The 26,752-nt window shown below is 36.2% G+C and overlaps 1 protein-coding gene across 8 annotated transcripts in view; it reads left to right on the forward strand.

Annotated features, from left to right (window-relative positions):
- The window catches only part of KHDRBS2 (KH RNA binding domain containing, signal transduction associated 2), a 678,514-nt gene that overhangs the window by 308,031 nt on the left and 343,731 nt on the right, over positions 1-26,752 (forward strand). For all 8 annotated transcript variants that reach the window (XM_032154521.2, XM_058435364.1, XM_058435367.1 and 5 more), the window contains exon 4: positions 24,902-25,048. In XM_032154521.2, coding sequence (XP_032010412.1) covers positions 24,902-25,048 — 147 coding nt within the window. The remainder of the gene's footprint in view (positions 1-24,901; positions 25,049-26,752) is intronic.

The raw sequence follows: 26,752 nt of genomic DNA on the forward strand, positions 1-26,752 counted from the left end.
GTGATATTTCATGGAAAGACCAAATTATCTGTTCATATTCAACAAATTCTAGAAGTAATACCAGCAGAGTCTATGAATAACTTGCATTAACATTGAAAAGTGAATATATTTACCAGCTGTTAAAATAATAATGTTATTAAGAATATGGACATGGTAAGTATCACTTTGTTGTCTTGGTTTTCTGTAATATTTTTCCACCCTGGGCAGTTTCAAGTTAGCAATTTTATCCTATTCTTCTTAAAAGTATCTGTTATTTTGAAAAATATTTTTCATTTTTCCAATATATTCCATGTTTTAATGTAGTGTCACATTAAGAAGAGCACCAATATGTAAAAAGAAAATGAATGATTTTAAGGATTTCAATTTTACATCATACACCCACAAAATAAACTTACTTAATAATATTCTATTCATAGATAATAGTGTGTTACCTTCTTTGATGAAACTGTATAGTTGATGGTTTTTAAACTTTAACCCTGAGACTACTGACCCATTAACTCTGCTAATTAGGCTAAAACCCAATTTGCATATTCTTTAAGGACTTTGCTCTTAAATTGCTTATCTGTTTTACATTTCACTAATTATTTAAATTGTCCTCAAGTAAGGTGACCAGAACACAAGAAGCTATTCTAATAATGTCTGAATGAGGCCGGGAAGGGCTATTTCTCAAACACCACACATTATTGCTCAAGCAGAAATGGTGACTCTTGTCAAAGTCACTTTGTGTTACTTTAACAGCACATTCCTGTTCTTAATTTTTCTTTTGAACTATTTGTATGTCAACTAAACATATTTCTGCTGAATTTTTGACTGATTTAATAGTACTAGCTTTTCATAATAGCCGACTTTGTTTTTTATTTTTGCTATTGAAGGATCATACTTTTCCAATTTTGAATTGTTTGAAAATTCAAAATATTTTGAACATGTGACGCTGACTGAGGTCATGCAGCACAGCTACTCTGGAAGAACCTCATGAGACCGCCTCTGTGCTGAAGTGCTCTACCTTCCTGCCCACCTGTATAAATCTTGCCAAGTGCCACTTTCTGCAGTGAGCCTTCCCAGAGCTGAAACCTCCGGCATCTTTTTCTCTGATTCCTTACACCCTTTTACTGGACATCTGTAAAGCCTACATTGACCACTTACAAGAACACTGATTTAACTCTCACAAATCTTTATGGTTCTTAATTTGATATTTTTTTCTCACTTTCCTGTCACTTGTTTGACAAATATCAAATTTTCAGTTTAATTGTAGAGCTCGTTGCTTATTCTTTCAATAATAATGCAATTAGGAGAGACCGTAAAAAGTGAAAAACTTACATTCCAAGTCCAATCAATTAATATTTTGTTAGAATCTGTGTTGAGAAGGATTCTGAGGTTACATTTGAGTTTAGCAGGAAAAAAAAAATTGAGATCAATTAGTGACATTTACCAGGCAGTATAACTTGGGAAATGGTATAAGTTTTTCTGCATATCTGCCTATCACTGGATCTAAATGAGTATTTCAGATCTTTTTAAACCAGAACTCACTATAGGAAGCATGTTTTATGTCATGATCCAGCAAACACATGTGTGCATGTGCATACACACACACACACACACACACTCACACAATTGTGGTAGTCTGTATAAGGGCCCCCTAAAGATGTCCATATCATCCTAATCCTGGAAACTGTAAAGACATTATTTGATATGGTAACAGAGACTTGCAGATGTAATTAAGTTAAGGATCTTAAGATGAGAATACACTGTAATAGAATAGTTTTTGTTTTGTTATTATAGTAGTGGGAAAATAACTTCAATGTATACTCATTCTCACCATAAGATATCTAATATTCTAACTTTAATTTTGTTTCTGGTTTTAATAATGATGCTCTAATATATTTTATGTTATTAGTACAATGTTTTTTATCAAATAAAAACTCAAACTCATTACAGTGAGATTGATGGAAGAAAAAACTATAAAAGACAAAGATGCCTTTTCATAATTTAACAGCTTTTCGCTGGCTTTAAAATTCATTTTGTGCTAGTATTACCAAAACTCACCTGGTCTAATAATTTTTTATCTGATTTAAGTTGGTAGAGTGAAATTTATGCAAATCATTGGATATTAAAAATATTTATACTTTTAAGCACTGTAGAAACTATTTTTGAAATTTAAGAAGGATCATAGCTTTGGATCCACAAAATCCAAAGGTATGTGCCATAACACATCCAAAGGATGTGTTTTTGGTATACCCAAAAACATGTGCCACAGTATGTAAAGGAAAGAAGTATACTGAAAACAACTTTAAGTTATACCTAATGATGCTTGACCAGGTACAAATTTATAGAAATTGTTCTCCATGAAATAGGAACACTTTTACACTGTTGGTGGGACTGTAAACTAGTTCAACCATTGTGGAAGTCAGTGTGGCGATTCCTCAGGGATCTAGAACTAGAAATACCATTTGACCCAGCAATCCCATTACTGGGTATATACCCAAAGGACTATAAATCATGCTGCTATAAAGACACATGCACACATATGTTTATTGCAGCACTATTCACAATAGCAAAGAGTTGGAACCAACCCAAATGTCCAACAACGATAGACTGGATTAAGAAAATGTGGCATATATACACCATGGAATACTATGCAGCCATAAAAAATGATGAGTTCATGTCCTTTGTAGGGACATGGATGAAACTGGAAAACATCATTCTCAGTAAACTATCACAAGGACAAAAAACCAAACACCGCATGTTCTCACTCATAGGTGGGAATTGAACAATGAGAACTCATGGACACAGGAAGGGGAACATCACACTCCAGGGACTGTTGTGGGGTGGGGGGAGGGGAGGGACAGCATTAGGAGATATACCTAATCCTAAATGACGAGTTAATGGGTGCAGCAAAACAACATGGCACATGGATACATATGTAACAAACCTGCACATTGTGCACATGTACCCTAAAACCTAAAGTATAATAATAAAAAAAATATATTTTGGATCACCTAAAAAAAAAATAAAATAAAATAAAATAAAATAAATGACCACAAGCTGTGTGGCTCAAAACAACAACAACAACAACAACAACAAAAAAAAAGAAATTGTTCTCCATACGTACATAACATAATAAATATCCATTTCAGTAACTATGCAAACCTTGATTAGAATTTTTATTTACAGGAATGCTTGTTTGCTAATACAGAAAGAAAAGTTAGCATTTCTTTGGGCATTTAAATAAAATCGCTGGAGGATGCTTTTATTTGGGTTGGAGGTCGGAAATTGGTGAACAGATTTTTACCCTAATGTAAATGAGTCAGGTCATTTGTTAGGTCAATTTATAAGTGTAGTTTTGTTTCTTTCCTCCCAATTACTGAATATTTTCAAACTGATTTATCATTTGCCTTAATGCAAAAAAGAATTTTAGTCAGCTTGTAAGTACATAAAGATAACAAGTCTCAAAACAAAATAAATGAGAAAATGTAGGCAAAGAAAACATAAATTTTAGAAATATAGCTAAGCCTAAAGCTTATTAGATATAGTTTGAAATATATATGTACATATATTTGTGTATATGTGTGATATGTATATGTTTATATACAGGATAAAGTTATACTTAGATGAACAGGCAGTATTTTGTATGACTTCAAGGTCAATGTTTGAAGCAGGAAAGGTCAAGAGAAGCAGAAAGCCATTTTTTCCTGTAGTTTTGCAGATTACTTCAAATGGATCAAAGTTTTTATTTCCTTTTATTTCTAGCCAAGGTGACCTTTTTAATTATTGGCATGAATTTGGAAAGCAGAAGGACAAAGGAGAAAACAGACACAAAAAATATACTGAAAAGATATGCCAGAACGAAAGAATAAAACAATGTTTTCTGGAACTCGTATCTACGTATTTTGGTTTAAAGTGACCTCCAAAAATAAACATAAAGAAGAAAATGTGTTTTCCATTCTGGGAAATAAATCCCATCAAATTTAGCATGTTTGGCCCATTTCGTTTTGTTCATAAGCTGGAGATTGAGTATTACTTAAAGCCAAAATGTAGATATTATGACAAAGTGAAAATGGCATTTTGCTAGAGGGAATCAAATGTCTTCCAGACATCTTTGACTGAATTTTTCAGGAGTGTTAAGAAATAGCAACTTATTATAGTATGAGTAAAATGTTGTCAATGAGGTATGATTACAAGATGGTTGATTGAAATAGTTGTTCAGTGAATTAATTCAATTGCTTCTCACTCTTTAAAATTGCCTTAATTAAACTGCATTAAAGATTTTTCATTTTACTCATGGCTTTTAAGACTACTTTGAAGTTTTCAATAAGTCTTCCTCATTCAGGTTCTTAATTTAAATGTATTTAAAAGTAAATGTATTTCATTTCCAGTACCACTGTGTGCACAATAAGTAAATTATGTAATGTTAATTTATACCTATAATTCAGGTTTAAAATTAATTACAATTACTGTATCTCCAAACTTTAGAGAACATTAGTAAACCAGGCCTATTAATTCCAGTTGATTTTAGGCTCCAATTTCTTTGTTCTAAGCATTTTTCTTAGTCATATTTTGGAATATCTAACTCTTTCTGAACGTGCAGTAGTTATTTCTCTCCTCTGTAGTAACGTACATTTCTTATAGAATCGTGTCATTGATCTTTGGAGAATGGCAACAGAATGTCATTGGAGCTTAGGAAAATAACATGTAACCTGCGCTGGGAGTTAGCAGGGAACAAGGCCGTGAGAGAACATTCTCCAGAGTCAGTGTATATGATGCTGCTCAGTATACCCTCAAGGGCTTTATTGAGGATTAGGAGGATTCATAGCTGGTTAAACCCTAAAAGTGCTCGTTTACATGGATTGGTGTTAAATTAGAAGAAGGTCCTAAATTTAGGTAAGGTCATTTTATCAGCGGGCTTAGATGGCAATGACAATCACATCCTTACCAAATTTGCAAGAGAAGGGACCTGCAGAGGGATGTTTGGGAAAAACTGGTACAGATAAACTTGAATAATGGGTTGCATTTAGTTATTTCAATTAAAAATTTTAACAGCTAATTTCAGAGTATCAGTGATATTACTTATGAGCATCCAGCAATACATGTGACATAATCCTAGAGGTCTCCATTGACTATAAGTCCAAGAGGAGTCAAACGTGGGGCAATCCTATCTTATCAAATATTTATGTACATTTGCACTCAGAATCAATAGGGTAATAATTATTTTCTCTTTCCTGTGACAAAATAATACATTTAAACTTGTAGACAGCTGAAAGCTACACTTTAAGAAGAATATTAACAATCTAGAATTTATCAGAGTTAGAGAGTCTGGGATGGTGAAAGGTGTAAAACATGCTTTAACACAGAAAACAAATAATGGAAAATGTTTTAGTTTAAAAATATGTGTGGATGGGCTGGGCACGGCTGCTCATGCCTGTAATCCTAGCACTTTGGGAGGCCAAGGTGGACGGATCACGAGATCAGGAGTTCGAGACCAGCCTGGCCAACATGGTGAAACCCCGTCTGTCCTAAAAATACAAAAATTAGCCAGGCGTAGTGGTGGGCGCCTGTAATCACAGCTACTCCGGAGGCTGAGGCAGGAGAATTGCTTAAACTCAGGCGCAGAGGTTGCAGTGAGCCGAGCTCGCACCACTGCACTCCAGCCTGGGTGACAGAGCAAGACTCTATCTCGGGGGGTGGGGGGAGGGGGAAAAGAGAGTGTGTATGTTTATTTAATATTTAAAAGGCTGTCACAATGAAAAGATACTAAAATTATATGTGACTCAAAAAGAGCAATAGGTTAAAGTAAAAAGTTCAATTGGGCTTAATTCAATTTAGAGAAAGTGATGATAAATCGGAGTGCCTGAACTGGAAGAAGTTGCCTTTTCGGAGGATGAACATTTCCATTTTGCCCTCTACGAACCATTCCTTGATATAACATAATCCAAAATGCAAAGTGAATACCCAATTTGCCAATAAAAAGGCCCAGAAAAAAACATTTAGCAAACTTGATTATCAAGACATGTAGGAATATAGATATAATAGCAAATATCCACTTAACGATATTAACTAAATTGGATAGAGATTTAAGTAATGTTTTATTTTTCTTTCTTTTTATTTTTCTTTTTTTTTTTTGAGACGGAGTCTCGCTCTGTCACCCAGGCTGGAGTGCAGTGGCGCAATCTCGGCTCACTGCAAGCTCCGCCTCCCGGGTTCACGCCATTCTCCTGCCTCAGCCTCTCCGAGTAGCTGGGACTACAGGCGCCCGCCACCACGCCCGGCTAATTTTTTTGTATTTTTAGTAGAGACGGGGTTTCACCATGGTCTCGATCTCCTGACCTCGTGATCCGCCCGCCTCGGCCTCCCAAAGTGCTGGGATTACAAGCGTGAGCCACCGTGCCCGGCCTTATTTTTCTATTTGTCTCATGTATTTAATGTCTTCAAACTCTTGACATCAGTATCTCATTTGGCAAATCTCTGTCTCATTTAAAAGCTTTCCTTAGCACATTTTCATTTTCATGTAAATTATTTTCATGTAAATACTTTTTGAAACTCTGTGTGATGCTCTAATTGGAGATTTCATCCCAAGTCACAGATACCCTTTTATAAAGTATTAAAACATTTTTAACACTTGCCCTGTAAACAGATTAAATATGATGATACTGCTTTTAAAAGTTATCTTTGAAAGACAGTTCACATAGCCAGTCATGAGGTCGTAGATCCAGAAATAGTTATACTTGTGTTCAGTTTCTTTGTCTCTTTTCCTTTTTCACCAGTGTTATTAGATGATCTATAAGTTTCTCAAGTTAGCATGCATTGATGGAAGTCTAGACAAAGGTATTTTTCACAAACAGTAATTTTTCATTTAAAATTAAGTAACTGATAAAGATCCTTGTAAGATAATACTTAAAAGACATAAATTTAAGGCATCTATTTACAAATAGATAATTGGTGGGGAGAAGAGTGGTGAATCAACTTAAAAGTGGACAGATACATTTTATAAACTACTAGCTGATTTTTTTTTCTCTGAAACGTAGTGCTAATTACCCTCCTCATATATCTTCAATATCCTTCCCCACTGTCAGTTAAAATAACTAAAGTCCAATCCCTCAGTTATAACTAGAGTCCCCACATTCAGACTCGCCCTGACTTTGGCACGTGAGATCACGTGGACCCCTTGCATGCCTGCCTTTTGAGTGGCTTCTGAGAGTGAAAGGAAGTACCATTAATTATTGTACAAAAACAGTGTTATAACCCTGGACTTCCCAAAGCAAACAGGCGGGTGAGATTACATTCTTGATGTTCTTTCTTCTTGACTTGCTCCTTGCTCCCTGCTCATTTTTAAATCCCAGACATTCTTCAAAGCCTAGCTGAGCCAATACCTCTTCTATCATACTTTGTATGTTAGAAAAGTAGACATTAAATATGTTAAAAAGTAAAGCAAAAATAGTCACTTCCAGGAAAAAGTCTTGTTTTTCTAATATTTTGATATATTAGCAATTTTATCACTTGACAATTGAACACTTCTTACCATTCAACTCTTCTCAATTAATTGTACCTTTTGTGATACACTTAGCTACATGTGCAAAATTCAGGATCAAGGTCCCCATCTCCCCTAATAAGCAACATATAGATACCCTATATATTATACATAATATAGTGCTTTGTAGGCCATGATAAAGGATTCAAAAGCAGGAAAAATGAACTCTTTATTGTGGCCTTACAAAGCCCGATATTAGTTGTCTACATCTTCTACTTCAAACCTTATTTGCTTCCATTTTCTATTTTATTCTCTATGCTCAGGCCACACGGGCTTTCTTTCTATTCCTCAGACATGCCCATTTTTTTCCTGCCTCCCTTAGAATATTTTCCCTTCTCCTCTGTGCCTGCAATACCGCTTCACACACTCACTCCTGGGGTCTTTGAAGGTGAGCACCTTCTCATTACTCACCACGAAGACCCCACACGCACCCTGTCCAAATAATACACCATTTTACCACGATCTTCCCACTCCTTTTGTTTATTTTATTGCACTTACAATAAATATTTTGCATCCTTACTCAGTAAACTTTGCTGAATGAGTACATAAGCCCATGAATAAACTTCCCATAACTTTTCTTCTGACCTTTATCTCATAGCAGAATTTATTGTATGTAGTTGCCTTATCTCTCTGTGTAAACAATGAGCTCTCTCAGGTCAGAGACCACCCCCAAAAACTCATAACACAGAGTCTTCACAAGAAGGTGCATTTTAAATATTTATTACATTAATACATTAACATTATGTTAGTGACTGTTTAGAGCAAAACCATCAAGGCCATCTTTCCAGATCCTTATTTTTCAGGCAGATGTAGGTGGTCTCAAAAGGGGAATGGTAGAGGATTCTTAAGAAAATGATTAGTTTCTTCTTACCAGTCTGACTCTGGAATAAAAGTAATCTGCTGTCAATTCATGCTGGTCTTGAAAGACATTCTTTTAGAGGTGAGTTCTATCCCAATGCCTATTCTGGTCAAAGGGAGTCTTTGAATCTGTAAGACTGAAGTAACCATATCCTTGGATTACTCCTCCTTGCAGAAATCCTCCCTGAGAATTAAGGTTTTATTAGAATTCCTGAGACCATTGAGATTAGGAAAATTGTAATTTACTTGGCACCTTACATTTAGCTCACTAAGGGGAGTTTCTTGTGTACCAATAACAGCTGCATTCCTGCCAGTCAGTTCCTTGAGCAGCAGGCAGCAAGGTAAACAGCAAAATACCCTGTAGATCAGGATCCAGCCTCAGGCTTGACTTTACTTTCTATTTTGTTATATGAGGTAAAATATGATTATCACGTGTGAATTTGACAGTTATCATTGAGCTGAATATTTGAGTCAATCCATTTCCTAAAGCTTAGTCTGGTATGGTCAAAAAATCTTTTGTTTCCTTAAGAGTCAAAATGCAGATAACATTAACCTATTACAAGGTTTAAATAACTTCGTAGGTGAGAAAATCCCTAGTGGTGTTGTAGGACATTGTGGATAGCCAATATACGTTCATTTTTCTTTTCAGAGCTACAGCAATGTTAGCACCAGGAGCAAGCAGCTAAATATATAAGCTCACATCAAAAAAAATATATATATGATTTTGTGGGGCTGAAGGAGTAGAGGGCAGTTGTAGCCCTCCTGTCTGTGATCTTAGTTCTCCAGATATGTTCATTACTGCTGACTGCCATAGCTGTAGGCATGCTGGCTTTTGAGGCTAGCAGTGGTGGGGAGGGGGATATGCTGAGAAGAGATTGGATTAAAATTTTTCAGACTCTATTAATATTTTTGTATCTCTTCTATAATTATCAGTTCTATAGGACAAATACTTCTTATTTTAAGCTATTATTTTTCTTTCTGTTTATGTAGCATCGCAATATGCTTGCTGCCCTGGAGTAAAGAAAGAGCGAGTCTATACTCTGTCTCTTACAGGTTCGCAGGCATCTCTGGTGCTAGGATTGTACTTTCCAGTATTGGTAGAGCATTCATTAAGTTTACAAAAATAAAGGATAGAAAGGGAAAAAGATCATTTGATAAGACATTGCAATATTTGAGAGGTCAAATTTCTGTGTCCTTCATTCCCCCTGGAAAATACTTGTTTTCCAGGTAACAGAAAGCTGTTTCTTTGATTAAAATGATGAATACAAATGTGTATAGAGATTATACATGTTATTAACCATTTATATACGATTTTAAAAGCCTGTTAACTGTACTGTTCCCACTCTGGTTACACATATAAGCACGCACGCACACACACACACACACACGTCAGACCCCTACAGAAAAACATACTCCATGTTTAAAAGGGCCCATGGAGCCAAATATTCTGAGGCAGGATACAATTGATATTAGTAACATAATACCAAATATTTAAGAATATCATTTAGAAGATATGACACGGAAGATACTATGGAGCAGTCACTTCTGCATTGCTGAGTCTGTGGAGTCTAGCTAAATATATTCCATCTGAACCTTGCAAGAAGAAGAAATGTGCATAGGGGTTTAAAAGAGGATGGTAATTTCAAAGAAAGGTATTTTCTTATGATTGAAAAATGGTGTTCACAAAGGGGATGGCAGAAGATGCAACAGGTAAGCTAAACCAGTGACAAATTTAAAACGTCTGAAATGCCAGGATAAAATTGTTGAAATTTAGGTAAACAAGATGTTAGCCAAGACTTGTAAGCAGGAACTAATATGATCAAGTTTGATTTTCAAAAGCTAAAAGTAGCAGCAGTATATATTTTCTGCCCCTGGCATTTATTGACTTTGAGTACATGCTGTAAATTTGGATGCCCTTTCGCACTGATACCAGCTATATTCTAGTAAGTGGTTAGCCACTTTATAGGTCCTAATGGTGCTTACTTCTCAGTCCGTTTGCCTGATAAACAGCATAACGCATCTGTCCAAAGTAAAACATTCCATGTGACATTGTCTAGGGCCATATTGATCAGTCTGCAACCATTGCCTTCCCAGTGGGCAGCATCTGTACAATTCTGCAAGACCTTCTTCAGCAGCCTTTGTTGTCTTTCATTGTGTTGTTCCTGTTTAACCCTCTCTCTGGCTTAGTCACTCCATTCAGAGCCCTGGGTCAGAGCTGTCTTGGCATCCTGCTGCTGGCTCTTCCACAAACAAGATGTCCTCCCGGAAACTGATATTCCACCTCGAAAATTTATTTCAAAAAGAGGCATTTGGCTTATTGCTCCCTGCCAGCTGGGACTCACTTGTGTTTGCTTTTCCATTATTGGTTGGCAGTGACGACTCACCCTTTCAACATCATAAGGCTCAGAAGTGATTTGATTCTGGCAATATCTACTGGGGGAAAGATTACTTTATTGAGATCCTCTTGCCCAGCTCACTAGCTGTCTTCATTTCTTACTTGGTTTCGTAGGTTTCTTTTCAACCCACCTTTCTTCCTGGGCCCTATTCCAAACTCAAAGCATGCCTGTCTCAGACTTCATTAAGCCTTTTCTTCATGAGGATGCCTCTTCTTGAAATAGAAAACAGGACCCAACTACCCTAAGACTCAGCATGCTACATAAAGTGATTTCAAAATACTATCTACAAAGATGTTCTTGACAAACAGCTTTTGATTTGCTTATTACTTTATTTAGCATATACTCAGAGCGTTTTAATTTCTCACTAATTTTAGGCTATTGAGACTTCTTAGAAATAGGCTTTTTCTGTTTGCATTATTGAAAATTTTTTAATGGACATAATTCCAGGTGGTCTAAACATTGTATTTCCTGGAAGAATATCATATTTTATAGTGGAAAAGTCAAAATGATGACATATCGCCTTATTATGCTATAATCATCCATGGCCCTGGGAAATCAGGAGTCATGTAGCTCTCAATGCTAAAAAAGGGTTATCAGGCTGGGAGCGGTGGCTCATGCCTGTAATCCCAGCATTTTGGGAGGCCAAGGTGGATGGATCACGAGGTCAGGAGATTGAGACCATCCTGGCCAACGTGGTGAAACCCTGTCTCTACTAAAATACAAAAAATTAACTGGGCATGGTGGTGCGTGCCTGTAGTCCCAGCTACCTAGGAGGTTGAGGCAGGAGAATCACTTGAACCCAGGAGGCAGAGATTGCAGTGAGCCGAGATCGCACCACTGCACTCCAGCTTGGTGACAGGGTGACAGAGCAAGTCTCAAAAAAAAAAAAAAAAAAAAAGTTATCAAATGCTAGGTACTGTTTCTGAAGTACAAAATAAAATTATGTGTGTGAAGTACTCAGCAGAGAGCTTGATGTTCAGAAGATGTTATTCTTCTTATTTCTAAATTCAAATTTTCATAGATGAGAAGTTCAATGCCAGTTGAATTTTTTCTTTGTAGTTCTACTTCTAGAAGCTTGTATGAGCTCTTGTTTGTTTTTGTTTTACTTCACGTTCAGAGATTTTAATGTGATACACCCTGTGAGTCTTTCCAATTAAGTGTGGAATTAAATAAGCCATTGTAATCAGCACATTCATTATTCATTTTTGTTCTTTCTTATGTTTTCTCTTTGTAGAATTTCTATAAGTAGATTTTTAAAAAATTATTATTGCCATATTAACTTTCCTGGGTCTACCCTCCACTTCCCTAATGTTTCCTTCATCATCTTTATTAATTCATGGCTTTATTTTGCATTTAAACTTTCTGGACAAAAATTCTGATTTCAGCTATCTTCATTTAATCTACTGAATTACCTTGGATTGAGTTCCCCCAGCAGAGGGACTGTGGCAAAATTTACTTAGGTGAGGTTTGTTTGGAAGGTCTCTGGTGGTCCAGGTGGAGGCATGAGGAAGTAAAATAAGAAAATGAATGAAACCCAGAGAGGGTGCATTCTCAAGCAAGTTAAAACTGTGGGCAACTGGTGCTTATTCCACTACAGAACTCTGAGAAAGAACATACAAGTTAGCACATGCAAGGGTTGAACAACCTTGCCTATTTATACACCAATTCCTCCCCAACCCCGCCCCAGTCACTAGTTGAGACTTGGAAAGCAGATTTCTTCCCTGTTCTATGCTAGGGTGGAGCTATCCAGAGGCCAGAGCAAGCCCTCAGGCAAAAAGACAAATCAATGCTGATTGCATGGAGATAGTAAGGCAGGGGGATATGAGCAGAGTATCAACAGCATGTGTTACCATTTGTTTCAATGGGTGATGAGGAAATACAATTAAAAACAAAAATCTTGCCGGGCGCGGTGGCTCACACTTGTAATCCCAGCACTTTGGGAGGCCGAGGCGGGCGGATCACGAGGTCAGGAGATCGAGACCACGGTGAAACCCCGTCTCTACTAAAAATACAAAAAAAAAAATTAGCCGGGCGTGGTGGCGGGCGCCTGTAGTCCCAGCTACTCGGAGAGGCTGAGGCAGGAGAATGGCGTGAACCCGGGAGGCGGAGCTTGCAGTGAGCCGAGATCGCGCCACCGCACTCCAGCCTGGGTGACAGAGCGAGACTCCGTCTCAAAAAAAAAAAAAAAAAAAAACAAAAATCTTCTCCCAGCCGAGAAAAACTTTCCTCTTTCCAGAGAAAGTGAACGCTTTTATTAGTGAATGAGCATTAAACCTGAATGTGATGCACATCACAGGCAGTCTACTAAGAGATTGCAAAGACAGAAAGAAATCTCACACTTTTATATAGCCAAGCAGATACAACCCATTACATACGTGTTTTCAAGGAAAACAATAAGTAGGCCCAAGTAAGAGAATGTGACAGCACCATTTGTCAAACATAATTCACCCTAACCTTACCTGGCAATTGGGGTGAGCATCTGAATTAGCTAATTGGCTTTATCCAAAGGAAAAACAAACAAACTTCTTGTATCTTTATGACAGGAAGTAGTTTTGCGACTTGGAACAAGACATCCACAAAGTTAGGCTCCTATCCTTTGACAAAAACTGGGAGACAGGGATGCTATCTCCAATGATGTTTACATTTTAAAGAGATGGTTTCCTGAGCCCTTGGGAAAGACATTACTAGGTCATAAACCTGACAAAAGGCCTATCTAGTCTCCAAAAGGATTTATATATATTTCAAAGGGAGGAGAAAGCATTTATAATTACAAGTTTTCTAACATAAATGCTCTGAGAAAAAGGAGAGTGGGGAAATCTATTTTCAACAGACAGAATCTAGCCTCTGATTTTTAATTTGTATTTGTCCGTACATGGTAAATCATGTCTTTTAACACCGTAAATTTTGTGTCTGAATTTCGTCTCCTCAACTTCTTTTAAAAATGCTTTTATTCAAGCATTCATCTTTTTCTTCCAGCAATTCAATTGACATGTGTTCAAATGGCATGTGTTCAAATGTTCTTTCTGATTTTCCTCTTTATGACTGCTAGTATTGGTTGCTGTTTTTATTTGTTAGTGTAGATATAGTTGCTGAAATACATTATTGTTGGAATCTTTCAAATAATGGAAACCAAAGTGATTCTCACCCTTGTGGGCCTGTGATGCCCTGATACCTTTGCTCTTCGGTTTTCCTGATTCTTCCCAGTCTCAAAGGCAAAGTGTACTCAACCCGTTTCTTGGTTTCTTTTCAGCTTTTGAGGTCAGGGAGAACTAGTACACTTATATGCACTTCCTCTGCGAGTCCAGAGATCTCTGAGTGCCAGTTTCTTCCCAGCACCTACTCCCCACTTTCTATGTCTTGTCATTAGATTCCAACGCTGTTTTCCAAGTACCTCTGTAGTCTTAGACCAGTTTCTTCTACTGAACCCTAAAAGCCCGTTTGTATCCAATTGGAATTGAGAAAGAAAAGATAAGAGAAGCTCATTGAGATAAGTGTACTCCCATATTGCCCTGTTCCATGAAACAAGTATTTGTGAGTACACTACTTAATAGGCAACTGAAATGTAGGAAAACAAGTCTCTCATATGTTAATTCAGTGTGAAGACTTACAAACTTTTCTGTAGATTCCATTTGGTCAAGATTAATTGCCTTCTTTTCCTTGATTAAACAGCTGTTCTTACTGTATCAAGACACTCTTTCACTGTTTGGACGACACCCTTTTATTATTTGAGGAATTAACCATCCTTGATATAGCGTAGAGTGTATGATTTAAGGTTCCTATTCTCTAGTAAACCCACAGACTACAAACTCAAGATAAGTAAACTTGTGTTTGGCACTAATCACTTGTGTTTGGCACTAACCACTTCTCTGTGTTCAGAATCCTGGGCTACTTTTTAAAATATCACCCTTGGTTCTATTGATGCTTCTAGTACTTTCTGTGCCCTTCATGAATCTAGTGAGTATTGTATGGATGTGCAATTGTGAAAAGATTTCCCTTCTCACAGATGACCATTTGGAGTATGGATGGCCTGATCCTGGAAGAATTCTTGCCACAGTTAATTCAAAGAGAGCAGGCATTTGGAAGTGAAGTGACAAGAGCTTGAGGTGCTCTTCAGAATCTAGCTATTACTTCTCTATCATGCACTTATATGCATCCATTTGTACAAAAACCCTTTGTGTGTGTAAATTTGGGGCAACTAATTTGTTCTGGCATGAAAGAATTTCGACATATGCCCATTCAAAAATGTCTTTAAATTGGGGATTCAGAACAATCCCATTCAGGCTAAGGTATAAATAATGTGTTTATTTGAATTTCTTGATGGTAAAAGCTGTGCAGACAATAGACTTATTTATTTCTGAAGAAGATTTATGTTAAAAGAATGTTCCCTGGGGCATCAAGAAGAAAAAGCCTGCAAAAAGCACTTTAGTAAGTTATAACTCTGAGGTAAAATATGACAATAATAATTGCTAAAGCAAAAATAAAAGTATAAAACTTGCATATACAGTATATCATGTATTTTCAACTTTTTTATTATTTGGTTTATTCCTGTCATTGGAAGAGCTACTCCTGTGAAATTAATTGGGATTTTAGAAGTTTAACTCTTTTGGTTCATATATAATTTAGCATATTGTATTAAAACTAAGATATTTCCTATAATACTGTTTAGTAAGAGTAATATTGGATTTGGTCTTGTGTTACTACTGTTATAATTACGCACATTTTATAGGTGAGAAATTGAAGGCCGAAATAGTGGAGTCACTTGCCCAAGTTTACACAGTATTAAGTGTAAAAGCTGGAATTTTTAATTCTGGCCATCATGAACTAGAAACTGTACTGTTAATCGCCATGATATGTGGTCCATGTTATGTGATCCATGTAACATATTGTAGATAATAACCTTACAGTTTATTTGAAAGGTACACATTCAAGAAAGTACACATGATTCTGTGAACTAAATGTTTGTGTCCCTCAAAATTCCTATGTTGAATCTTTGATCCCTGATGTGATGGTATTTGGAAGTGGGGCCTTTGGGGGTAAATAGGTTTAGATGAGATCATAAGGGTGGAGTCCCCCATGGTGGGATTAGTACCCTTTTAAGAAGAGATGCCAGAGCCCTCTCTCTTCTGCCATGTGTGGGAGGATACAAAAATAAGGTGACCTTTCTGCAAGCCAGGAAAAAAGCCCTCACCAGGAACGGAATCTGCCGGCATGTTGATTTTGATTTCCCAGCCTTCAGAACTATGAAAAATAAATGTCTGTTGATTAAGCCACTCAGTTTATGGTATTTTGCAATAGCAACCTGACCAGACTAAGAAATACAGTGATGTTTATTTTTTCTTATCTTTCTAAAACACTTGAGCTTTTTGGTTTAGAATAATTTTCAAGTATATATTTCCTTAAAGTTATACATTTAAATTAACTTAATAACTAAACAAATATCAAATGGGTACACTCTTCCTTATACCAAAGCAACATTTAATTTTATTTAAATTTAATTTGGAAACTTTTGTAATTATATTATTTCAAGTGAATTTAATGTACAGAATAAACATTCATTAACATAAAAGTGTGGCTTTGGCATAGGGCAGACCATTTTCAAACCCCTTACTAACTGAATAACTACAACCAAGTTACTTAGCTTCTCTGAGAGAAAAACTTCAACCTTATTTGAGTGTTTATAGTATGCCAGGCACTGTACTTGCAATTATGTATGTTACCTCATTTCATCTTTTCATGAGAGGTCCGCAGTCTCCCTGTTTTACAGATTAAGAAGCTAAAGCTGAAAAATTAAACAACTTTCTTCAAACATCACAGATAATAAATATCAGAGCTATTAATTCAAATCTAGATTTATCTAACTCCAAAATTCATTTTTTTTTAAAACCACTATACTCTAGTGCTTCCAAAATCCACCCAATGTTTCTATGGTTCTATAAACATTAAATTACATATGTACATAAAATACACAGGAAAGTCTTTATTGTAGATGCTTAAATAATAACATAAAAGTGGTCATTTATTTTTAATTTTGCTGGTCATGTATCACAGAAGACACTGTATTTGGATGGTAGTATTTTCTAATACTGAAGTTCTAAGTATCAGGATGCCCGTGAAGGGAAGTCACGTGCTAAGTCATAAACTACTGAAGCTGTGAGAAACCTGAGAAATCATCATGTCTAATGTTGCCTATTGTTTTTGGTTTATTGGGCTTGCAGAACATTATCGTCTCACCTGAAATTTTTACATATAACGAGGTCCAACTTGAGCTGATGTCATTGAATGCATAGGAAAGGATCATCATTTTGATCCAAGGTGGTCCTGAAGTGCCTTCTGGAACCCCCGTGACTCCCTATAACAACATTTGAAAATTTCCCCTTGGGTTACCTCCTCTTCTTTTGCATACGAAGTAACTGGGAGCCACAAGAGCAAACTACTTGCTGCAGTTTCCCACAGTTAGTAGTTCTAAGGCAGCTTTTAATTTCTGGTCAAGGCTTTTTGCTGAACCCTGGGCTATATATGAATCTCTACAGAAAAGGCTGATATTTGAAATATTGAAATTTGAGTTTTGAAATATTTGTTTTAATACACAGAGAGAAGTAAAAAAATATATATATATATCAGTCTTTAAAATCATGGCAGTTGAGGCTAACCCATATTACTAAAAAGTTTCCAGTCTTTGGGACCTTTCTCTTTGAACTGTAAAGATTCGTAAGGTTGATTTCAGGGTAAAAAGGAGTAAGCATTATATTTATACAGCTGTCGATTCTCCTAAAGTTGAAATATCCTAATTAGAACCTATGCAACTGTCCATACCATTATCTAGTAAGGTAACAAGCCATAGGAGGGACTAGGTGGGAGAGGCTATTGTCAAAAAGGTTACTTATCCTGATTTGTTTATGAGCAACACAGTAGTCTTTTGGATTACAACTTTCTATTGTTTGTTTATTTGCACAGCCTGTGTTTGTGCTTAAAATTGCAGAACAAATATGCAATGTGGTGCATACTTTAATTGCGTAGTTTTTTTTATCTTAAAATGAATTATAACTGAATATGCATATTTAATGTTGGCAGAAACACTTCCTATTCTAACTTGGGTCCAGCTGGAGGCTCGCAAGTTAACAGACAATAGATTAACAGAGGAAAAGACAAAATTTACTTACACAGGCATGTGGTAATTGCTCAGTACTGAGTAGTTCACTGAATAGCCAGAGATAAAGTTTATATACCAAACTTTAGGGAAGGGAAGTTTTCAGGTTTTAATGAATGGACGGTTCTGATAAGCCTTGTTTACACAATATTTTGGAATGTCCTAGTGCCTAAGGCCAGAGCCTCCCTGACTGGAGACCACTCCGGAGTCAGGGGTTGTGGTAGCTGGCTTTGGTAAATCTCTGTTTTAGTAAGATTAAGGATGTTCAGAACATATTTTTTTTCTGCTTCTTTAGCTCAACTGTTTTCACTTTAAAATAACATTTGTATGAACCCTGGGGCTCCAAATGGGTCTCCACATTTTTCCCATCTGAAACTTCCCTAGAAATTTCACAAAAAAACTAGGTTGATTGCTCTGGGGAGAAATTTCAGGTTAAAAATTATAAAATACGATATCTGTAAAAGGGAAACAGAAAAGATTAATGATGAAAGCACAGGATAAATAGAGTTTTTAACTTCATAGTATAGCCCACTGAGAAGAGTTCTTGATGCTGGGCTCTAAGTGTCTTAAGTGAGAATGGAAGTGCTATGGCTATAGTCATGGTTATTTTCTGGCGCACAGCATGGAAGGTGCAAGTGTTCTGGTGAAATTTTTGAGTGGCCCAAACTGTTTCAGCGATAAATCTTTTGGTGTTTGTGTGAAGTCAGAAAGCTTTTGTTACAGGACTTTGGGAAAGTGGCAGTTTTAGTTCTCAGTGATTCCAAGTAAGGAGGGTGGTAGAAAAAGTGGAACTGTTAATTGATGACAACATTAAGAAGATGGTAGGACCCAGTTTACAAAGAGATGCAAGTAGCTAAAAAACAAGAAAGATTAGAATCTATAACCCGTAAGAGTGGTTTATAGTTTTCCATTTAAACATAAACCTTGTCTTTACAGTACACCTCATTTTTAATCAATGATAATCAAAGGCAAATTATTCTTGTTTGCAAAACAAGTCCTGATTACATTTGATTTGGCTTGATTATAACCTAAGTGAAGCAATAATGATAACTGACCACATGGATCTTTTTAAGTTTCCTCTGCTGGAGTTTTTTATTAACATAAGGAATCTCAGATTGGACTTTTAAAAGCCTTCTCAATGCTATGAAACCAAGCCAAGAACCAACCACCCTACTTCACCTGAAGTACTTATAAATTTTGGTGAATTCCTCTCTTCTCGAGGTCCCCAGACTATCCCAAGTATCCTAAGCCCACCCAGAAGTGACCTTTGTTACTTATATTGAAGGCTAGAAACAATGTGATCTAGGTATCAGGCCAGTTTTCCCAAGAGGCCTTTGTAAGCAGCGGCTCCATAAAGTCAGTCTTAGTTATGGCCATGTGTGGTAGCTCACTTGTAACCCCAGCACTCTGAGAGGCCAAAGTTAGGGGATCACTTAAGCCCAGGAGTTTGAGACCAGACTGGGCAACATAGTGAGACTTAGTCACTATAAAAAAAAAAAAAAAAAAGAAAGAAAGAAAAGAAAAAACGTTATTTACTCAAAACTGCCTGATCACATCTGATTTGATGCACATAATTCTCAAATATGACATTCCAGTCCAAACTATGGTTATATAATCAGTTTCCAACTACTTTTTTGAGAACAGATTCCCATTCCTTTGGACTTATGCAACTGTATTGCCATGAAAATAAGAATGTTCAATAAGAGTTTCCCAATTCTGAAGGAATTAGACAAAGAGAAAAAGATAAATATTTCATTTCTGTTTATAAAAGTATCATCAATTCAAACGGTATGAATTATAAATAGGTTGAGAAAAGAGAAAAGAGTTCCTTAAATTCAGAAAACAGGACATTAAAGAACCGCTACTGTTTCAAACAAAGGCCATAACAAATTACAATCACCCTTTCTTAGTCTACTGATGCCCATATAATTACTGCTTGTTCTGGCTAATTTTATGAGGGGTCTTATGAACTCCTCAGTGTCTCCACTATAGTTCTGAAAGTCCTTAATCAGTCTTGTGGTATGTTTCCTTTCTTTTTTTTTTTGAGACAGAGTCCAGCTCTGTCGCCCAGGCTGGAGTGAAATGGCACCATCTCTGCTCACTGCAAGCTCCGTCTTCAGGGTTCACGCCATTCTCCTGCCTCAGCCTCCCGAGTAGCTGGGATTACAGGCATGCGCCACCACGCCCAGCTAATTTTTTGTATTTTTAGTAGAGACGGGGTTTCACTGTGTTAGCCAGGATGGTCTCGATCTCCTGACCTCGTGATCCGCCCGCCTCGGCCTGCCAAAGCGCTGGGATTACAGGCGTGAGCCACCACGCCCGGCCCGTTTTCTTAAAAGTATTTAAATAATGACATCAGAAGGTTGCATCCCAGAGTACCTGTTATAGTCCTTTCCATGGGTCTCAGAGGGAATCCTTTTTTGTAAAGACAAAGCATGCTATCCAGTAGCTGCTTCCAAGAGCTTTCAGGAAAGCATCAGAGTAAGACATATATATATATATATTTGCAGTGACTTTATTTCTTCATCACATTACCTAGGGTAAATTATATAATTCACAAGAATTTGACACTGTTGTCATCAGCCACATCTGAGTGGAGCATTTGCTTCTTAGTTTGGTATTAATAGTAACTACCTATGAATGACAAAAAGCTTAAAATGGCCATGTTAAATATATGATGTGAATTCATTACAACACAGTTGACAAAGGATTTTGGTGGTTTCTGTGGAATACAATATTTAATTTATGGAATTCAAATCATAGAATTATGACTGACTACATTATACCAGGACATATCAGGGAGATCAAGGTTATTGACCAATTCCTAGGAACTTCATAAAATTTCTGAAACAATAAAATCTACCCATACAAATATAAGGAGATTTAAGTATCTCTTCTTATTTGACAATGCTTCCCATACATTTTAACATATCAAATGAACCTAATTAGTTTAACATCTCTCTTTTTACAAAGTGAGAGAACATGAATCCTTAGAGATTTTCCAGGGGCTCTCTGAAAAATCTAAGTTGGTTTGGGGTCAAGCAGACTTCATTTAGAATTTGATTTTTGAAAATTGTCAAAAATATCAAAAGATTGAACACTGCATTAAATAGGATCACAGGTCACTGTGAAACAATACTTTAGTTATCCACTTACTTAAGTGACAATACAAGATTTCAAAAGTAAGTATAGGAGGTAACATTTGCAGGGAGAAAAACAGCAACATCAAACAAACAAATTAAAAAAAACTCAGTTTTTTTTTTCTTTAAGTGAGAGGACTTGGTTCTCATAAATAATTAAAGATGTGATGAATGTTAACATAAAGCATAGGAAATTATTCTGGTAAGACACAAAATGTTTTCTAGGCAGACTACTTAACAGGTAAAGAAAAGGTTTTATAATTTCTTATTAAGGGCAGACCAGTAATCCAAGAAAACTTTGTTGTTTTAACAGAGAAAAACCAACCTCTAGTTTTGAATCAGTAATCTTTTGATATATATTTTGTCATTTGAAAGACCACCAGGATGGCTAAATAGTAGAAAGGAAAGCTTCATTGGCATTAACTTGCAAATTGAGAAGAGAAACTCTCCAGTGTGGATCGAAGGTGCTCTTTTTTTTTATTATTATTATACTTTAGGTTTTAGGGTACATGTGCACAATGTGCAGGTTTGTTACATATGTATCCATGTGCCATGTTGGTTTGCTGCACCCATTAACTCATCATTTAGCATTAGGTATATCTCCTAATGCTGTCCCTCCCCCCTCCCCCCACCCCACAACAGTCCCCGGACTGTGATGTTCCCCTTCCTGTGTCCATGTGTTCTCATTGTTCAATTCCCACCTATGAGTGAGAACATGAGGTGTTTGGTTTTCTGTCCTTGCGATAGTTTACTGAGAATGGTGTTTTCCAGTTTCATCCATGTCCCTACAAAGGACATGAACTCATCATTTTTATGGCTGCATAGTATTCCATGGTATATATGTGCCACATTTTCTTAATCCAGTCTATCGTTGTTGGACATTTGGGTTGGTTCCAACTCTTTGCTATTGTGAATAGTGCCGCAACACACATACGTGTGCATGTGTCTTTATAGCAGCATGATTTATCGAAGGTGCTCTTTATTTAAAGAAGGGAAGGACAGGTTAGGTCTTATGCCTCACAGGGCCTGTATTATACATATTCAGCATGTTTTGGGGGAAAAGCTATACGTATTTATGAGAAGAACAGAGGGCATGCCCAGTGGGTAAACATGTGTATAACATACATCCCATGTTCACTCTGAGGTGAGGTTTTAGCATTGAAATGACATAGGATTCAGCTCTTTATGTCAAAAGGTGAACTGTAGCACACAAAGACAGTTTGTGTGTAGCTTCTATAAGCTGGCTGAAACTGTCTTCAGTTCTGCAATAGCTAATCAGAAAGGAATATTTGTAAGGGCAGTCCTCTGTCCTGCAGAGTTATGGTGGTTTGGGTTGTAAATCCGCCTGAAAGCTCTACTGTTAGGAAGTTTAGCTAAGGTGTAGTTTTCCTTATAGTGGTAGGAATTTGGAAATCTGCCATGCCATCTGGGTCCTGAACACTGGACTCCTAAGTAACTTTTGTGTCCTTAGCCTTAGGCCCATCTTAGTTGATAAATGGGCATCGATTTTGATCCCTCAGATCACAAGTCTATTAAAACAAATGATTATAAAGAAACCCATTCAAATGTAGACAGCTTTGACCAGGCAACATAAGACTTATTTTCTATGAAACTTCTACAATTTTTCATATCAATGCAATAAAAGAGTTATTTCCCACTAACATTCTAAACTTTCAGGAGTTATTTCTGGTGGTGGTGGTGATGGTGTGGTGCCTCACAGGAGGATCTAGAAGGGCAAAATACCAGCACCTGCAGTAGAACAAAGGAGGAATATGTGTTCCACATTAGATTATGAACAATTTATGATATATTCTTCATAAAAATACAAAAAGCAGGTAGCTACTATTCTTGACAACTTAAAAAAATTTTCCGGTACAATAATCTTCCTACAAAGAGCACTATGGGTTTATAAAATTATTGGACACACTGCTTATGGAAGGTGTGATTCTGAAGGGTCATCCCAAGTAGCAAATGATGATCACCACTGTATCTTCCAAGGATAGTAGGGTCAATTAACTGCTGTTTTCTTTATTTTATTGAGCTCCATAATGAGCTAGTCATGTTACTCTAGGAAATGTCACTCAATGATCATATTATTTCGCTTAATAGAGTTGAAAATTATTTGAGTTCCCTAGGAAATTCTAGGTGTAAGGAGAGGGTAACACAAAAATAACTGAATGGGAATCAACATAGGAAGTAATAGAAAGGGACAGTGTCAAGAAATCTCTGATTTAATTATTTCAGCATGTATGCCCAAACCAGCTGGCCCCAGAATGAACAAGCAGCTTGCACTTTAGCAGGACCCAAACAGAAAAGAAATCTAACGTTGCCTTTCCTCCCCAAACTGATAATTGGGCACTAAGAAAAGCTCTCAAGTTGAAAAGTCCTAGGTAGAGTTTGAAAGTATCCTTAGAGAAGTGAAGAGTGGATTTCCAGGCTGCAAGATGCTATTATCAGAAGGATTTGAGTAGGTGAAGGGTATATGTACAGGAACGCAGGGATGCCTTCCCATCTCTTTCATGGATCCTTCATCTTTTAAAACAATGAGCATTTCTAATCAAGTAAACACTCACATTAACATGGGTTATACAGTTAACTTACATGACATCAACGGCAAATTTGTTCTTTTTTAAATCCAGATAAGGTCTATTCATGTCAAGTCTCTAATCTCTACATAAAACCAAGAATTACATGTTTAGTTTAATTTTTTGAAATTTAATGAAGTAACTGCTGGTTGTTTCTGTGAGGGACAAGAAAGATAAAACATAATTAATGTTATTTATGTTAACTTTTCCACCACATTTTACATCTTGAAATTCTAAAAAATGCAAATCTGCTTGCAAAATGAACTGAGTCTGGATCCAAATTGGCTGAAGCTATTTAAGTCTTCTAACCACAGTTTCATAATCTGAAACATGAGAATATGTACAAAATGATTTTGATTAGAGATGATATGTATTAAATACTTAGTATACATTAACAAAATATATGGCTCACATATTGATTTGCTGTACACCTGTACTGAATTAACCCGGTTTCGATAACGGCTTGGGCACAATACTAGGAAAAATCTCTTCCAATAGAAATGTATTAGGTTGGTGCAAAAGCAATTGCGGTTTTTGCCATTAAAAATAATGCCATTAAAAGCAATTAATGGCAATTGCTTTTGCACCAACCTAGTATTATTGGTTAACCAGAAGTTATGTAGCCCATGCAGAATCAATGCCAGCAAAATGTTAAACAACCACCCTTTAATATTCCCCTGTTGACAAAATAAATAAATAAAGGCAGCAAGCAACAGAAAAGCTGTGGGTATGAGGCTTGCTGATAATCTGGGCTGGTGAGAACATAGACTTGGAAATAAGCTTTGACTTGTATAGTTACCCTACTTTTTATCACGAACAAGTAACCTTCCTAACTTCTCAAAAAGTGGCTAGAAAGTTCTAGTTTTCTTAAAGAACACAGTGATAATCTTTCACTTACTATCTGCAAAATGCTAAACATCAAGCACAAAACAATTCTTTCCTTCCAGAATGTAGTCACGTAGACTACAGTGTTAATGGCAATTCTGTGACTTATTTTCAGGGGTTTAGCATTTTCATTTAGCTGATTAAAATCTGTTGTAGATGATAATTATGCCAGTTTTTAAGATCATTCAAACACTCAAAAATGATTTTAAAATCTTTAAATGGCTTGTAGCAGATTTTTATTTCTCAAAGGGTTTCTTTCTACTTATGGAAAAGTTGCTTAAATTATGCCCCTTTGTCATATTCTCAGTAAGTGTTAAATCAATGTAAAATGAGTGGATTTGTGTTTCTAAAAATAACCTTTCTCACAGGAAGAAGAACTAAGGAAGAGTGGGGAAGCCAAATATGCCCACTTGAGTGATGAGCTTCATGTATTAATTGAAGTGTTTGCTCCACCTGGGGAAGCTTATTCACGTATGAGTCATGCACTGGAAGAGATTAAAAAATTCCTGGTTCCTGTAAGTGTCTTTCATTTTTTACAAAGATGTTTCTGATCAGCTTCTATTTTAAAATGCACCTTTGATCTTCACTGACTTTTTAAAAGGAAACTCATATTGCAAACCAATGATCTATCCATAGGTCGATACAAAGCTAAAATAAAATACGATACCAAAACCACTTAACACAGGACCTGGCATGTTGCCATATAGTGATGGTTTCACAGCAATGTTTGTCATGCTGGTGTCATGCCATGCATCAGTTCATAGTCATGGAGAAAAAGACATATTTATAAACAGAAATATATAATTGAAGTTGTATACTTTTTTATTGCGTCTTAATCACTTGAAAGGTTATCGGTTGCAATTTACAATTAATAGGGAAATTGTTTCCTGGTATAGTGGAAAGGGAAAGAGATCAGATATGTAATAATTTGAAATAAGACAATGATATCATTTAAACATATCCAATGTATTTTCACATGATGGTGTACCAGGTGTTGGCTCATAATGAAACATAATATAAAATAATCAATATTAGTAAAGCCAGACATCTGTTAACTTTAAACAAAAATTGGAAAAATAAACTCACTCTACCATGTGAGGGCAACAGAGAATGTTTATTTGGTAGGACAACAAATTTAGGGTTGCATACTGAGTAGTAGAATTCTCTACTGATTTTCTAAGAAATAGAGGAAGGTTAAATCAATGAAGCCTTTCCTAAAGACTGACAATTTAGCATTCTAGGAAGAAGTCATTCAAATAGAAATCTTGGCATCAGGCTTAGAGCTGGGAATAAGATAATTAGAAGAGAATGCTGAGTAAAGTTTTCTGGAGTGTCTGGCAGAGTCTTCAACAGAGAAAGCACACAGCTAAGATAGATCTGCACAATGAAGAAACTGCAGATTTCTAAATAAGCAATAAACTAAGAGGAAATGGTGGGTAAGGTTCGTTGACTGGCAGTGATTTTAAGAATGGGAAAAGAAAAATAAAACCAGAGAATTTCAAGAATTTAAAAGCATCAAGATCTAGTCACATAATCTATTTATATGTCCAGTTTAAAAATTAATTTCTATCAAGGCAAGGTTATAGAATAATTGCAGACCGTTCCGATTATTCCTTAACTTCATATGCACACTGAATTTCTGCACAATTTATTATCTGATGCTCATCTGAACATCTCCCTAACTAGATCTCATATTTATTAAGAATGAGGATGCTATGTTTTATTTTCCTTTTGCCTCCAAACTAAATGCCTAGTGCTGTATTAAGCAAGGAATTTTACTGTATTTAGTTCAGACCAGACCTCTGGTAGCATACATAGTATAGAAATGAGACTAGGACTGTACATTACTAACATACTACATGACTTCGAGTCATTTAAATTCTCAAAGCTTCAGTTTATTCATCTTTAAAATGAAGATAATTATCATTGACCAGCCTCTATCACAGTTATGATGAATATTAAATGGGGTAATGCATATGAAAGGACTTAGAAAATTATAAAGCAGAATATTAATGGATGGTTGAAATATATTGTAGAAAATATAATAGAAATATCTAGGGATGACTTTCTGCATAGTCATTAATTGATATGTTTATATACACACATATGTATATATACCTATATATATCCTACTCTGTAAGCTAAGTTAACACTCCTTTATTAGAAATGTCAGTAATACATCTCACTTGCTCACTTCCTAGACATAATGATTCTTGTAA

The sequence above is a fragment of the Hylobates moloch genome, unplaced genomic scaffold (assembly GCF_009828535.3).
Source record: "Hylobates moloch isolate HMO894 unplaced genomic scaffold, HMol_V3 SCAFFOLD_2, whole genome shotgun sequence".
Taxonomy (NCBI): Eukaryota; Metazoa; Chordata; class Mammalia; order Primates; family Hylobatidae; genus Hylobates; species Hylobates moloch.